The following is a 15,427-nucleotide window of genomic DNA, read 5'->3' on the forward strand; positions in this document are numbered from 1 at the left end:
ATTAGTTTTGGCGGTATTTTGTAGTGGTTCTTTTATTTCTAAAAGTATCGATTATATTTTGATTCAGCCACTGACCAGTGATACAGCTAACAGTACTCGTTTATCTAGCATCAGAGTACAGCTGTTACATTCAAAATCAAAATTTACAACCGATTCTAAAGTTGAATATTTTTCACATAAAATGTATTATTTATTATCGTAAGCTATATAAAAAATTTGGTCTATAGAAGATACATTCTTAAGCAGATTGTTAGCACTGACAAAACTTTTGGTCAGTGTTGTTAGCTATCTCTGGTCAGTGTAGCTATAGAACATTGTTTGCTGTTAATAACAGTTTGTGTTAATGTTAAGATGTGTCCATGTACTTAAATATGTAGGTACGCATAAAGACTCGATATATTTCTTATATGCCATAGAAATAATAGTTACTCGAATTGAATACTTTTTCATTGAATCACTAGGCTTAAGTTTGACTACTCACTAACACACCTACAAACACATGTGTGTGTACATTATTTTTTTTTTTTTTCGTTTTTGATTTCGGCATCGGAAACATTTCAACCAGAATTGGCTCGCAGTAAGATTCTCTCTTCCAATCGGGTCGGTCGTAAGTGCGAGGAGCGCGGTGCAAAGAAAACGTTCGCTTTTTATTTTTTGACGCACGCATAGTGCGATTACAAAATAAATAGATATACATATGTATTATATGCAGAGCAAGCAAGGAATAAAAAATTATTGCACAAAATTCATAAAAGTCCAAAAAGCCACAACAAAGCACAAAAATAAAGTGTTCTATAATTTTCCGTAATTTGTTGAACGCGACGTCGGAATTCTCTCATTGTGAACCACAACCACGCGCTAAATTGTGAATTAACTGTGTTCCAAATGAAGCAATAAAGGCAAAAAGAGAATACCAGAAAATCAAAATCAAAATGCTCGAATCGCCCAAATTTATTGAGAATGATTGCTACGATGGCAGCCGCATTTTTTCCTGGCTAGCCGACATGGTTGGACTGTCTGTTGATTTGGTAAGTTATATGTGTATGTACATACATTCATATCATTAAAAAAAAAAGAAGAAAACAAACAACCAACTACTCCATGTAGGAAACCAGTATATCCACATTGTTGTTACGGGCTCCATTTGATTGTTAAACACAAGGATTGCCTCACCCTGTGCCATTGCGAGCTGAAGGCTAAACGCCGGCTGCATATATTACCTGCTACATTCCCTCCCTTCCTCTTGCCATCTTACTCGCACAAAGGCACGTGCAACATGTCATTGCCAAAACAGTGATTTTTGTTGTTTTTTTGGTAATCGAATTCGTTATTTTCGAAGTGCGATTCACTTAACCCGCCCACTCTTTGAACTCGCTCCTTGTTTTCTAATTAGGCATTTTATTTGCTTTTTATTTTTGCGCTCTACTTTCTTTGCATATTGCGACCCAGCACGCTGTCATTAACCTTTGCCCATTGTTATTGTTGTGAAATCATGTACACACGCAATTTGTATGGAATTCAATTAGAGTTGGGGTGAATGTCGTGACACGAAGGGGTCTCCAACTATCTCTAGTTTATATATTTATGTTTTTGATTATAAAATCGAATTGAATGCAGAAATTATTGATTTGCTGATTAATTCGGTACGTGTATATATATTTGTTATTCATGTTGTGAGTGCATCATCTTATAAAATTGTGTAATTGAATGAGTTCGTTGCGAATTAATCACAACACTTGAAGCGCTGCCAATTGAGCAAACAGCTGAGACTGCAACAGACGAGGCGACACGTTTAGCCCACACACTCTCTCACACACACATACCCAGAGATATGTATACGCGCGCATTTGCATAAATGAAACCGTGAGAACACAATATCAAATGAGCGAAACGAGTGTGATTAACTGTGAACACTTAGCTGCATAGATATGCAATATCAAATGAGAGCAGCAAGAGAGACGATTAACTGCAGCAACTTCGTGCCTATATATGCCAATGTGTATGTGTGTCTATAATGTCTATGTGTATGCGTAATTCTGAGCTCGTCGTATGAGCTTGTTTAATCCGTTTCGAGTGGCGCTAAGCAGGCAACTAATCTAATGCAACGCACGTGTATGTGTGGAAGTGCAAGCAATTGGCTGATGTACATATTAACAAATTCAAATGCTCGTAATTTTTTTCTTTTGATGATCTAATCCCCCATATGTCGTCAGCCCAGTAAAATATGAATCTTATACTACAACAACAAGCGTGCTAACAACTTCGTTCTCTATTTAAATTTAAAGTGCTGATGTTTGTTTGTAAACAAAGAATTGGCAACAGCTGAGTGAGTGCGACAGAGAAGAGCGAGAGAAGGAGAGTGAGAGTAGTCATTGGATGAGTCAGTTTGTACCGTAGACCATGGCTCACACACATGCACATAGTGTTTCTTTGCGCACGAATTGTTTCTTCGCTATAAAAAGTTAACATTAACTATTTTTCTTCTTTTGAGTTGTGACACATTTCGATTCGCAAGAAGGTCGTGGTGTATGTGTGTGTGTAGGTGGGTGGTGTGACGCCATTTGTCGTAGCATGGTGTAATCGGTCAATCTACCAGCTTTATCATCAGCACCGAATATTTGATTAGTTTTATTATGTAAATTGTTGCGAAGGCCAAAGCCAAGCACGCAAATAAGTACGAACCATTATTATTTTTTTTCTGCCTAAAGTGCAAATTGGCCAATTGTTGCAGTCCAATAAATGTCTTCTTAGATGTGCAAATTAAAAGCATCGAAAAGAGCCGGCCAGTTCTCTCTTTTTCTCTTCACATACATACAAACATAAATACATATATCTCACCCACCCTTTTACTCTCTTTATGTCTTCTTTTGTATTCAGTTATGCGTCGCACTCGAAATACTAAGGCAAATGCGCAGCAACATTGGTGAACATGTGAGCTTGAGCGAACCAGTTCAAGTGCGCTGTAAATTCATTACCAGAGATACGTGTCGAAGCAGTCTTCAAGAAGAGAGCTAGTTACAATTGTAATCGGTAGTCTCTCTCTTTTTCTCTTCCTCTCTGTACATATATAATTAATATATTTATGTATATGAATGTGAAGTCAAGTGCGCAACAACACAACATGAACTTGTGAGTCTAAACCACTCGACACGTGCGAGCAAATGCGCCTTTTAAATGATTTCTAGAGATGCGTGCCAACCAGTTGCGCCCCCTGTTGTTGCTGGGGAGAAAGCGAGAGCGTAAATGTTCTCTCTTTGCCATTTTCTGCCATGCATAAATAATATGAAATTAATATTTGTATATGACCTTGAGGTTGTGTGTAAGTGTGTGCGCTACTCTTTGAAATTGTTGATTATTTGCGTCTTGCTAGCTGCCAATTGTCAGCAGTTGCTTCGCAAGTGGCGCCACTAAGTATATGTATTTTATTATATGTATGTATACATTCATCTAGAAGAATATATATTTATAGCAATGCTTGTTTTCTGCAACCAATCAAAATTTAAATATAATTATTATACATATATAATTTATATTTCCGTTACTCTAGCGATAGTTCCATCTCTAGCTGTAATTGAAACCCAAAATGGGTAATGCGTTCATCATTTTATACAACCTTCTGTCCTTATCTACCTGTGTGCACTTGGGCTTTGCCGCCAACTTTAAAACCCTATTGTGTTTATTCTATTTTTTATCACACAGAATGTGATTGTTGTTGCTTTTATTGTTTTCATGTTTATTTATAGTCATCACGCCACCTTTATTTTTTATTTTTTTGGTTATGCTGAAATTTGGCGATTTATACAAAGTCCATTGCGTTAAAGGCAAAGTGCAAATCTGGGGGCGAATTTAATTTAACTCTTTATGCTTTGTTTTCATTCTAATTTTTGCATTATTTATTTTGTGTGTACTGCATGAAGGAAGCAAAGTCATTAACACATGTTAAGTGCTCGATTAATGCTCTTTATTGGCTACAAGCCCCTAAAATTCTATGCAACAATTTAAGAGCCCCAGGCAAACTGGGGAGGAGGCAGGCTGCATTTCAAGTGGTTAAAGCCGGCTTGAACAAGCTTTTTATGGGACGAACAAAGGCGATGAAAGTGAAAACTAGAAAAAGAATGAGAGAGAAGCTAATATTTAGAGATGAACGATAGTCAATGTGAATGTCACTAACATAATCAGCCATCAGTATAGCGCTTTATAGATATTTGGTAGTAACGGCATGTGAAAAGCAGGTGTGGAAAGAGAAGAAGCTAAAATGGGAGGTAAGAGGTCGCAGAATAGCTAATAGAGGAGAGTTACCATTACCTGGCATTCTTGTCAGTCACAAGCTGTGTATATAAGTGTTATAAGTGACTCTGTCACTGTTTAATTTACTCAACTCTGACGGAATGTCGAACACAATCTTTTGCATTGTTATGGAACAAGGCTTATTAGCTTGACCTTATACTAGATAGACAGATAATAATATGGATGCCCTTTGCATGGACAATGCAAGCAAACTGCGTGGATGCAGCAGCTTTTCCGGCGGAAAAACAAGGGAAGAATGTCTGAACAGTGTGTAGTATGCCTTTATATAAAATCGCTGACTGCTTAAGACCGAAAGAGAGAGACAGAGAGAGAGAGATAAATTGGTTCAGTGCTTGAGGGAAAGAGCGAGAGATAGCGAGAGATGGGTAGAGAAATAAAGATTACACGTTATTTAAATCACGAAAATAGCTAATGTAGTTCTATTTCAAATAACTGTTCCACTACATCATACAAATAATATTGTTGTTAGCTATTACGGTTCTGCTGATCATTACCCATCGATCAATTCCATGATATATATGTATTACCTGATACGATATTATAGCTGTAATTATAAGATATATATTACCAGATACAGTTCCACGCGCTGTTGGCTCTCATGCTCAATTAGTCATCTCACCTTGAGCTCTTATATATTGATACCTGTTTTATTTTATTTTATTTTTTTTTTTGCCTAAGCGCATATACAAATAAATGAGAGCTTCAATTTGTGATGTAAGCGCTTGCTTCTCCCTGTCTACCGTTGTTAGTGTTCCCCCCTTTGTCTCTCTCCTTTTCTTATCTTGGGGGTACTATAACAAAGACCTTGGCTTAGCTCAGCCGTCTGACAGACAACTTCCTTCCGCGTACTTGTCTTTCGAGCGGGCACTTTTGCTTCATAGTATGTTTGACTATTGAGTATGCATAGACGAATACAATTTGCTTTTGATTTCAATAATGCTGTTAACTATATTAGTTTTGCTCTCTATTTAATTTATTCCTTAATTTTTATTCCATAAATACCCGTAAATGGGGAAACAGAAAATAGACATATCAAGAGCTTACATATATGCACGAATTTGTAAAAATATGTAAGAACGCGTGATAATCGTATCAAGAATTTATCTTTATGACGCAAAAGTCTCGACATCAGGCCTCGATCGTCTTTGTCTCTGACCCATGGGTAGTTGCGAGTCCGACTCTTTGTCGCAGTAATGATATTATAAATACCCATATGGTTTCAAATACAAGTTACTCAAATGTTTTCTCTGCTTAAACTGAACACGAGAAATTGTGGACCAAGAGATAAAAAGCAAAACTATTGATAAATGTACTTCAAGACCCTTGAAATTCATCTATCTGGCATAACTGCTATTTACTTATTTACGCTCGATGGTTCGTATATAACAAAAATAACGTATCGATCGAAATTTTTCATAACTTCTAATTAGAACTTAAAAGAAATATATCGATTTTCGTTGCATGCATGGAAAACGAACATAAAATGATTATAAATTATAATTAATTAACTATGTTTTACTGAGCTGAACAATTTTTTTAGATAATGCAAATACTTAAGCCAATAATATAGGATGTATTATATATATGTACATACATATGATATGTACTAAAACTCCTGTCATATACCCATTCTTAAAAGTTTCAATGAGTATAGAGTGCAGCTGTGCTTAGAGCTACATGCAAATGTTATACAATTTGTGGCATCCATTATCTATATATTAATGTTTATATTGTAAATATCATTAACATTGTCTGCACAGCAAATTGAATGCTGCCAATTAGCCAAATTGTGTGGTAAGGCACTTGAGTTGGCAACAAATGTTCTAGTGGGGTATAAAAGACACCTCTGAAGTTGTTACTGCATCCATTGGGAGTCGAAAGCGGTAAAGTAAACCACTTCAACTAGTTGTCCTTTCGAGCAAGACCAGAGACTCCGATGAAATTTTGTAAGTGAAGCAGAATGTCATGAGGAATCCGTATAATGGCCTTCCGCCTGTACTTTTGCAGTAAATGTTGTCCTTGTTGGGCTGGTGACTGTTGTCGCAGTCTCCTTGCAGCCTACCATTGCTGACAAAAAGCAGTTGCGACCCAGCTGTAACAACGTTGCAGATGGCTACCATTTAGCGGATCCCACCAGATGTGCCGGATATTATATCTGCACCCGTGGTCGACCAGTACATCACAGCTGTCACTTAGGACAGTCGTTCGACGAGGATAGCAAGTCGTGCAAAACATCCAGCCAGGTCAATTGTTTCAATTTTAGAGGTTTGGCCCTTCGTATTCATCTAGGCGCAGACGCTGGTGCGCCTGACTCCGAGCAACCGTGCTCAACAACAACTCCATGTGTGACTACAACCCCTCCATGTGAGACAACAACCCCTCCATGTGTGACAACAACTCCGCCATGTGAGACAACAACCCCTCCATGTGTGACAACAACTCCGCCATGTGAGACAACAACCCCTCCATGTGAGACAACAACGCCTCCATGTGAGTCAACAACTCCTCCTTGTGAGACAACAACTCCGCCATGTGAGACAACTACTCCTCCATGCGAGACTACAACTCCTCCATGTCTGACCACTACTCCTCCATGTGAGACAACAACTCCTCCATGTGTGACTACAACCGCTCCATGTGAGACAACAACCCCTCCATGTGTGACAACTACTCCTCCATGTGAGACAACTACTCCTCCATGTGAGACAACTACTCCTCCATGCGAGACAACCACACCTCCATGTGAGACAACAACCCCACCATGCGAGACAACAACCCCTCCATGCGAGACAACAACGCCTCCATGTGAGACAACAACCCCACCATGTGAGACAACAACCCCTCCATGTGAGACAACAACTCCGCCATGTGTGACCACTACTCCTCCATGTGAGACAACAACTCCTCCATGTCTGACCACTACTCCTCCATGTGAGACAACAACTCCGCCATGTGTGACCACTACTCCTCCATGTGAGACAACTACTCCTCCATGTGTGACTACAACCGCTCCATGTGAGACAACAACCCCTCCATGTGTGACAACAACTCCGCCATGTGAGACAACTACTCCTCCATGTGAGACAACTACTCCTCCATGTGAGACAACTACTCCTCCATGTGAGACAACAACTCCGCCATGTGAGACAACTACTCCTCCATGCGAGACAACCACATCTCCATGTGAGACAACAACCCCACCATGTGAGACAACAACCCCTCCATGTGTGACAACTACTCCTCCATGCGAGACAACAACGCCTCCATGTGAGACAACAACCCCACCATGTGAGACAACAACCCCTCCATGTGAGACAACAACTCCGCCATGTGTGACCACTACTCCTCCATGTGAGACAACAACTCCTCCATGTCTGACCACTACTCCTCCATGTGAGACAACAACCCCTCCATGTGTGACAACAACTCCGCCATGTGAGACAACTACTCCTCCATGTGTGACTACAACCGCTCCATGTGAGACAACAACCCCTCCATGTGTGACAACAACTCCGCCATGTGAGACAACTACTCCTCCATGTGAGACAACTACTCCTCCATGCGAGACAACCACACCTCCATGTGAGACAACAACCCCACCATGTGAGACAACAACCCCTCCATGTGAGACAACAACTCCTCCATGTGAGACAACAACGCCTCCATGTGTGACCACAACCCCTCCATGTGAGACAACAATCCCTCCATGTGAGACAACAACCCCTCCATGTGTGACAACTACTCCTCCATGTGAGACAACTACTCCTCCATGCGAGACAACAACAACTCCATGTGTGACGACAACCCCTCCATGTGAGACAACAACTCCGCCATGTGTGACCACTACTCCTCCATGTGAGACAACTACTCCTCCATGTGTGACTACAACCCCTCCATGTGAGACAACAACGCCACCATGTGTGACCACTACTCCTCCATGTGAAACAACAACTCCTCCATGTGTGACCACAGCCCCTCCATGTGAGACAACAACTCCTCCATGTGTGACTACAACCCCACCATGTGAGACTACAACTCCTCCATGTGTGACAACAACTCCTCCATGTGTGACAACAACCCCTCCATGTGAAACAACAACTCCTCCATGTGTGACAACAACCCCCCCATGTGAGACAACAACTCCTCCATGTGTGACTACAACCCCTCCATGTGAGACTACAACCCCTCCATGTGAGACTACAACCCCTCCATGTGTGACAACAACCCCTCCATGTGAAACAACAACTCCTCCATGTGAGACTACAACCCCTCCATGTGAAACAACAACTCCTCCATGTGTGACAACAACCCCTCCATGTGAAACAACAACTCCTCCATGTGTGACAACAACCCCTCCATGTGTGACTACAACTCCTCCATGTGAGACAACAACACCTCCATGTGTGACAACAACCCCTCCATGTGTGACTACAACCCCTGAAACAACAACTCCTCCATGTGTGACAACAACTCTTCCATGTGTGACAACAACCCCTCCATGTGAGACAACAACACCTCCATGTGAGACAACAACTCCTCCATGTGAGACAACAACCCCTCCATGTGAGACAACCACTCCTCCATGTGTGACAACAACCCCTCCATGTGAAACAACAACTCCTCCATGTGAGACAACAACTCCTCCATGTGTGACTACAACTCCTCCATGTCTGACAACAACTCCTCCATGTGAAACAACAACTCCTCCTTGTGTGACCACTACTCCTCCATGTGAGACAACAACCCCTCCATGTGAGACAACAACACCTCCATGTGTGACTACAACCCCCCATGTGAAACAACAACTCCTCCATGTGTGACCACTACTCCTCCATGTGAGACAACAACTCCTCCATGTGAGACAACAACTCCTCCATGTGAGACAACAACTCCTCCATGTGAGACAACAACTCCTCCATGTGTGACTACAACCCCTCCATGTGAGACAACAACTCCTCCATGTTCGACTACAACCCCTCCATGTGAGACAACAACCCCTCCATGTGAGACAACAACTCCTCCATGTCTGACAACAACACCTCCATGTGTGACCACAACCCCTCCATGTGAGACAACAACTCCACCATGTGTGACCACAACCCCCCCATGTGAGACAACAACTACTCCATGTCTCACTACTACTCCTCCATGTGAGACAACAACTCCGCCATGTGTGACCACAACCCCTCCATGTGAGACAACAACTCCTCCATGTCTGACAACAACACCTCCATGTGTGACCACAACCCCCCATGTGAGACAACAACTACTCCATGTCTCACTACTACTCCTCCATGTGAAACAACAACTCCTCCATGTGTGACAACAACGACTTGTGTGACAACAACTACTTGTGTGACAACAACTACTTGTGTGACAACAACTCCTCCATGTGTGACAACAACGACTTGTGTGACAACAACTACTTGTGTGACAACAACTACTTGTGTGACAACTACTACTTGTGCGACAACAACTCCTTGTCCTCCAGCAACAACTACCAAAGGTCGCAAACAGAATGTGTCGTCTGTGACTAATAGTCCTGTGTCAGGGGCTAAAAAGGTTTTGTCAGGAAGTCAAAAAGCTTTGACTGGAGCTAAAAAGGCTTTGTTAAATTTGGTGAGCACCTCCACTGAAGATTGTGAGCAGAGAGCGGATGGCATCTTCCTCCAGGATGCGAACCATTGTCGCCGATTCTATCAGTGTCGCGGAGGTAAGCGGGTGGTTCGTCGTTGCAAGTCGGGCAACTGGTTCGATATCCAGGCTGGAAAATGCCGTCGTCGGAACCAGGTCAAGAACTGCCCTGCGAAGCGTAATTGATTTATAAAAAGAAAGTATTACAACACGCCTAGCCTAAATTGTAAACCAATTCAAATAAATCGCAGCTTATTCATACCCTAAGGATGCATCGGTTATTTTGTTCTTATCCGTTAATGAAAATAAAATTTCGTATTAATATAATATCGAAATTTTTATTGTCAATAAACTAAAAAAATTAACGTGTTGTTCATCCATTTTTATAAACGCAACAGCTTAAATATATAATGTTGCATTTGCATATATTTATATTTTTCGGATTCACTCATTGACGACCATATTGAAAAGTTATTAAGCCGTTTTCCACATCTGAAGAATGTATCTAAAAGAGTTGATGGCCAAGTGAAAAACTATTGTTAAATGTGTAAATGGGCCTGTGATTGCTAAGAATCAGCTAACTAGTTCATTTAAACATTTTGATTCCACTTTAGTATGAGTGACACAAATGTACTTGGGGGTTAAGTTCTAAAAATAATAAAACCTTAATCTATATTCCGTTCATTGACATATATGGGGCTAGTTATTTGAGTTTCTTATATAATATAAATAAATAAAATAATAAATATGTATATTTCTTGATTTCTTTGTTTTCTTGCTGATAACGTTTGAAAAGCTCTCTGTTTTTGATAACGCTCAAGTATAAGTAAGCCGCACATTAACATACTTCTATTATTCGCACTGATTTCCAAATGCGTCGGTAGTGTAATTCCAAACAGATAACGCACGCAGTCACTGAATGATACTGTTTGGAACATCCGCCTCAAGACTGGGTGGTAGGGTTTATCTATTATCAAAAAATACCTTGACAATGAATTACATTTCACCGCCCAGTACGTATTGTTTAACGGGTTGATTCGTCGGGGCCTTTTTTATCATAATTTTTATCGTTATCAGCACTCTAATGGTGTCACACAAAATGCTATCGAAATGTACCGAGCGCATGCGAGTGATAGTACAACGCTATCGATCACCCACGACTTGAACTCTTGTAGCTCTCATTTTCTGTATAGTAAACGTGATTTTAATCGTACCATATAGTATTCCTTGAGTTCATAAATTAGTTCAATTATCTGAAAAAATATTGAGAACCTATTTCAATTGCCAAGAAATTTAAGAAAGAAATTCGCAATTGTAAACTTATAAATATCACTTATAGTATATAGAAATTACGATTGGATGCATTTGCTTTTGCATAGCAAAGTCAAATGATGGCCAAGGCCTTTGTCGTCTAGCTGTACGGGTTGATCGAAGCGAGAATCACGCGTTTCTCTATGATCGTGATCAAGGGCAAAGCGTGCCGACCGCAGCTCTCAAATATATATATTTATATTTTATATATGGGAAAATTTCTACAAGCGCTGTAGGCGCAGTTGTGAACACTTAAATACGAGCAAATTACACAACAAAACAAGTTAGGGCGTTCTGTATATATTATATACATAAAAATTTATAGTATGTCTAGTATGTAATATAATTTGTAAGATATTCGATTGCGTTTTAAAATTACTCGACTTTGTTCGAAGAAAAAGCTTCTAGTTTCTGCGGGTTGGGTTTTGCGTTAGGCACTCAGAAACTGAAAGACGTCAATTATTAATCTACAATATTTTCTACATGTCTAAACTATTCAGACTACACGTAAATTAATCTAACAAAATCTATTTCACTTCAAACTGTAGGTTAACTTCCTAGTGTGTCAAATATCGGCGCTCTTCCTGGCATCGCTTTTTCGCTCGTGGCTACATCCATCGAAGGTCTCCTATGAGGTGCGGCATGTCTTTGCCCTTTCGCTTGGCCTGGCCTTTGGCTACTTTTGCTTTGGCCAGCAGGCAATACACATTGCCGGACTGCCGGCCATCTGCTTTATAGTCATACGCACACAGGATCCGCGTATTGTTCAGAGGTAAGTGCATTGCAGAGAATCATTTGCCATTGGAATTAATGTATCCCTTGCAGAAGTGTCTTGCTTGTTGCCATGGGCTATTTGCTGTGTGTGCACCTAATGCGTCAGATCTACGACTATGGCTCGTATGCACTGGACATAACTGGACCATTGATGATCATCACTCAAAAGGTCACCAGCCTGGCCTTCAGCATACACGACGGTTTTGTCCGTAAAGACGAGGTGAGTGACAGCTGTGCCATTTTAATTCGATTCCAGTTCTGTTCTAATGGCTTTTGCTCTCTCCCATTGTGCAGGACATGACAAAGGCTCAGCAATATCATGCGATTAGGAAAATGCCTTCAGCATTGGAATACTTTTCATATGTGTGGCACTTTCAGAGCCTGATGGCCGGACCGTTGGTCTTCTACAAGGACTACATTGAATTTGTCGAGGGCTGCAATCTGTTAAAGCGTCCGACGAGCAATGTAAGTGCGCGAAATAGACAGAGGAGAGAGAGGAGAGAGAGAGAGAGAGAGAGAGACAGAGACAGTCAGTGAGCGGGCCTAGACATGTATATGGTTATAGCATGAAGTATGTGTTAGTGTCTTTTTACCTTTTCAATTATGATGCCTAGCAATATGGCAATATGACCCAGCGGATAGAAATTGAGAAAATACTTAATGAAGAAGGATAAATAGATAGATATTGATCATGGAAGCGCTTTGGCCCCTATGCTCTCCATTACCTCTCCATACTTCAAACAGCATAATGAATTGATTCTCCTTCCCTTCGACTTTATTATTTGTAATGCACACCTAGCCCTAATGTATCCGCCTCTCTTGTTTGCAGGCCACTCTGGACAATGGCAGATCCGAATTGGTTGTGGAGCCATCTCCGACGAAAACAGTCATACGCAAGGTGCTGGGCAGCATGGTGTGTGCCTTCATATTTATGAAGTTTGTGAAAATATATCCAGTGAAGAATATGAAAGAGGATGACTTTATCGATGGCAATAGTATACCCTATAAAATGTGGTATGCCATGATGGCAACCACCTGCATACGCTTTAAGTATTATCACGCCTGGCTCCTCGCCGATGCCATTTGCAATAATTCTGGTCTGGGCTTCACCGGCTACGACAAGGATGGCAATGCCAAATGGGATCTCATATCCAACATAAATGTACTCTCATTCGAGGTGAGTTACTTACACTAGGAAGTGCGGAAGGAAATGCAATTACTCATACCCGATTCTCTCTCCCTCTGCAGTTCGCCTCCAATATGCGGGACGCGATCAACAACTGGAACTGCGGCACAAATCGCTGGCTGCGCACACTCGTCTACGAGCGCGTGCCCAAGAAGTATGGCACTCTGCTGACATTCGCCTTGAGCGCTGTGTGGCACGGCTTCTACCCGGGCTACTATTTGACCTTTGCCACGGGCGCATTGATGGTAACGGCGGGCCGTACAGCGCGCCGCATGCTCCGCTACCGATTCCAGAGCACACAGTTTACGCGCATGTTCTACGACATTCTCACCTGCATCACAACGCGCATCGTGATGGGCTACACCACATTCCCATTTGTTATGCTTGAATTTATGGTATGTCCTTTGGAAGCGAAGCACAGTGTTGTTAACTCTCGTCTAATTTGATTTCCTCTCTTCACTCTTACAGGGCAGCATCAAATTGTACCTGAGATTTTATTTGTGCCTTCATATTATTTCACTAGTGACCATATTTATTTTACCACGCTTCATACGCGGCGAACAGCGGGCCCGGCGCTCTAACGGAACGGAAGTAACAGCTGACAGTGACAGGAGCGGGCAGGTGGCTGTTGCTACACAGCCGCTGTTGGCCGCTCAGAATGATCTCAAAGCCGGGCAGGATGTGGCCGCTCCGGACCAGCTGCAGCTCGATAAGCATACTAAATGTAATGACAAAATACCACAACAACACCAACAACAACAACAGCAACAACAACAACCAAATAGCCAGCCTCTAATACTCCAACCACGCCCACAGCAACAGCAGCAGCACTCGCAAAAGATACAGCCGCCGCCATTAACTCTGAATGTGACGTCCGCCCGCGACGCGGTTAGTGTGCCGCATGATCAATGCGAAATGGACCAGTTGTCGAGCAAGCTGAAGGAGAAGATAGAGGCGGAGACCAAAAATATTGAGGAATTTATTGATAAGACTGTCACCGAAACCGTCAGCGGCATCGTTGAATTCAAAAACGATCTGATGCGCGACATCGAGTTTCCCAAACTAAAGCTGGCTGCCGGCCAGGTGACCAGCAGCGCCGTCAACCTGGTGGATGCTGCTGCCGCCGGTCTACGCAAGCGGAACATATCCCATGACAACAATCCAAACAACTCGAACTCATCAAACGCACAATCGGATCAGGAGGACAACAACAGCAGCAGCAACAGTAACAGCAACAGCAACAGCAACGGCGGAGGCGGGGGCGGTGTTTTCCTCAAAAAGGAGATGGATGTAATCAATGCTGTGGTGCAGCAGGCGAATGTTTTGCCAGCGGTGCTCAGCAATGGCCATGCCAAATAGTAGAAACTAAGCGTTAAGATCAACAACAGCAATAACAACAACAACAACAACACCAATAGGCAGCAATTGGATTATTAACAAACTGTAGAAACGGCTGGGAAAACGGAATGATGGGAATTTATAGAACTGTGCTTATAGCGCAGGGGCAAGCACAAAGAGCTTAGGCGAAGTAGAAACAAACACCCACGCACAAAAATATACGAACACACACACATGCATACACTAACAAACAACTGAGAACAGAACAAATCTAGTAAACAATTTTTAGATTTTTCAATTTTATTTGTTTAAAAATTTATCAAATGAAGAAAATTTAAATTGTTTTTTTGCAAAAAGAAAAATAAAACAAATATTCAACACAAAGAAACAAACAAAATGAATGAACATTAAAAACAAAAAAATTTTAAATAATTTTTTTAAATATTGAACAAAATCAAAAACTTGTATTTTTTAGCTAGAAAATTAAAAAAAAAAATGTGCTTTCAATTTCATTCAGATTTTGTTTGATATATATTTATGTTTAAAGTATTTAAATATATCGAACGAGTTGAAAAATTAAACTATTAATGATATTTTTAAAGCATAACTAATTTTTGAATTTAAGATTATATAAAGCTTAAAAATATATAGATAAAACGAAAAAATGACAAATTAAAAAAGATTGCTAATAGATTTTGAATACAATGAAATCAAATCCGTTTTTTACACATACATATATTTACATATATATATATATATATATATATATATATATCTATATATATCATTTTTGTTAAGTCGGATAGTTGTTTTTGTCAGCTCAGCCTCTAATGTATATCTGTGTGCATGATGTAAAATTTGTTGTTAACTCTATAT

The 15,427-nt window shown here is 40.9% G+C and overlaps 3 protein-coding genes across 6 annotated transcripts; all 3 read left to right on the top strand.

The window, feature by feature from the left end:
* The first annotated feature begins 711 nt into the window (after positions 1 to 711).
* On the top strand, positions 712 to 14,866 carry LOC6578268 (lysophospholipid acyltransferase 1). 3 transcript variants are annotated; one of them, XM_044010439.1, is made up of 8 exons: positions 712 to 1,028; positions 11,802 to 12,025; positions 12,079 to 12,247; positions 12,322 to 12,492; positions 12,857 to 13,204; positions 13,276 to 13,608; positions 13,682 to 13,991; positions 14,606 to 14,866. In XM_044010439.1, exons 1-8 carry the CDS (start codon positions 933 to 935, stop codon positions 14,629 to 14,631), a joined length of 1,677 nt encoding a protein of 558 aa, XP_043866374.1. In that variant the 5' UTR covers positions 712 to 932; the 3' UTR covers positions 14,632 to 14,866. The 3 variants fall into 3 exon arrangements, with proteins under 3 accessions (XP_043866374.1, XP_015018525.1, XP_002004184.2); XM_015163039.3 differs by lacking the exon at positions 14,606 to 14,866 and adding an exon at positions 14,030 to 14,200 and having other exon boundaries at positions 13,682 to 13,937; XM_002004148.4 differs by having other exon boundaries at positions 13,682 to 14,866.
* On the top strand, positions 6,178 to 9,252 carry LOC122757645 (mucin-2-like). 2 transcript variants are annotated; one of them, XM_044010438.1, is made up of 3 exons: positions 6,178 to 6,254; positions 6,316 to 7,512; positions 8,017 to 9,252. In XM_044010438.1, the coding sequence occupies exons 1-3, from the start codon at positions 6,245 to 6,247 to the stop codon at positions 9,126 to 9,128; spliced, it is 2,319 nt and encodes a 772-aa protein (XP_043866373.1). In that variant the 5' UTR covers positions 6,178 to 6,244; the 3' UTR covers positions 9,129 to 9,252. The 2 variants fall into 2 exon arrangements, with proteins under 2 accessions (XP_043866373.1, XP_043866372.1); XM_044010437.1 differs by having other exon boundaries at positions 6,179 to 6,254; positions 6,316 to 9,252.
* On the top strand, positions 9,425 to 10,209 carry LOC122757646 (salivary glue protein Sgs-3-like). Its single transcript, XM_044010440.1, has 2 exons — positions 9,425 to 9,625; positions 9,701 to 10,209. The coding sequence occupies exons 1-2, from the start codon at positions 9,520 to 9,522 to the stop codon at positions 10,126 to 10,128; spliced, it is 534 nt and encodes a 177-aa protein (XP_043866375.1). The 5' UTR covers positions 9,425 to 9,519; the 3' UTR covers positions 10,129 to 10,209.
* Positions 14,867 to 15,427: the final 561 nt, after the last annotated feature.

Source organism: Drosophila mojavensis, unplaced genomic scaffold, assembly GCF_018153725.1.
Source record: "Drosophila mojavensis isolate 15081-1352.22 unplaced genomic scaffold, ASM1815372v1 contig_80, whole genome shotgun sequence".
In the NCBI taxonomy this organism is placed as follows: Eukaryota; Metazoa; Arthropoda; class Insecta; order Diptera; family Drosophilidae; genus Drosophila; species Drosophila mojavensis.

Coding starts and splice junctions, on each gene's coding strand:
- LOC6578268 (XM_002004148.4), top strand. CDS start 933: ATGCTCGAATCGCCCAAATTTATTGAGAATGATTGCTACGATGGCAGC. Junction 1,029..11,801: donor TTGGACTGTCTGTTGATTTG/GTAAGTTATATG, acceptor TTCAAACTGTAG/GTTAACTTCCTAGTGTGTCA. Junction 13,205..13,275: donor TAAATGTACTCTCATTCGAG/GTGAGTTACTTA, acceptor CTCCCTCTGCAG/TTCGCCTCCAATATGCGGGA.
- LOC122757646 (XM_044010440.1), top strand. CDS start 9,520: ATGTCTGACAACAACACCTCCATGTGTGACCACAACCCCCCATGTGAG. Junction 9,626..9,700: donor TGAAACAACAACTCCTCCAT/GTGTGACAACAA, acceptor CAACTCCTCCAT/GTGTGACAACAACGACTTGT.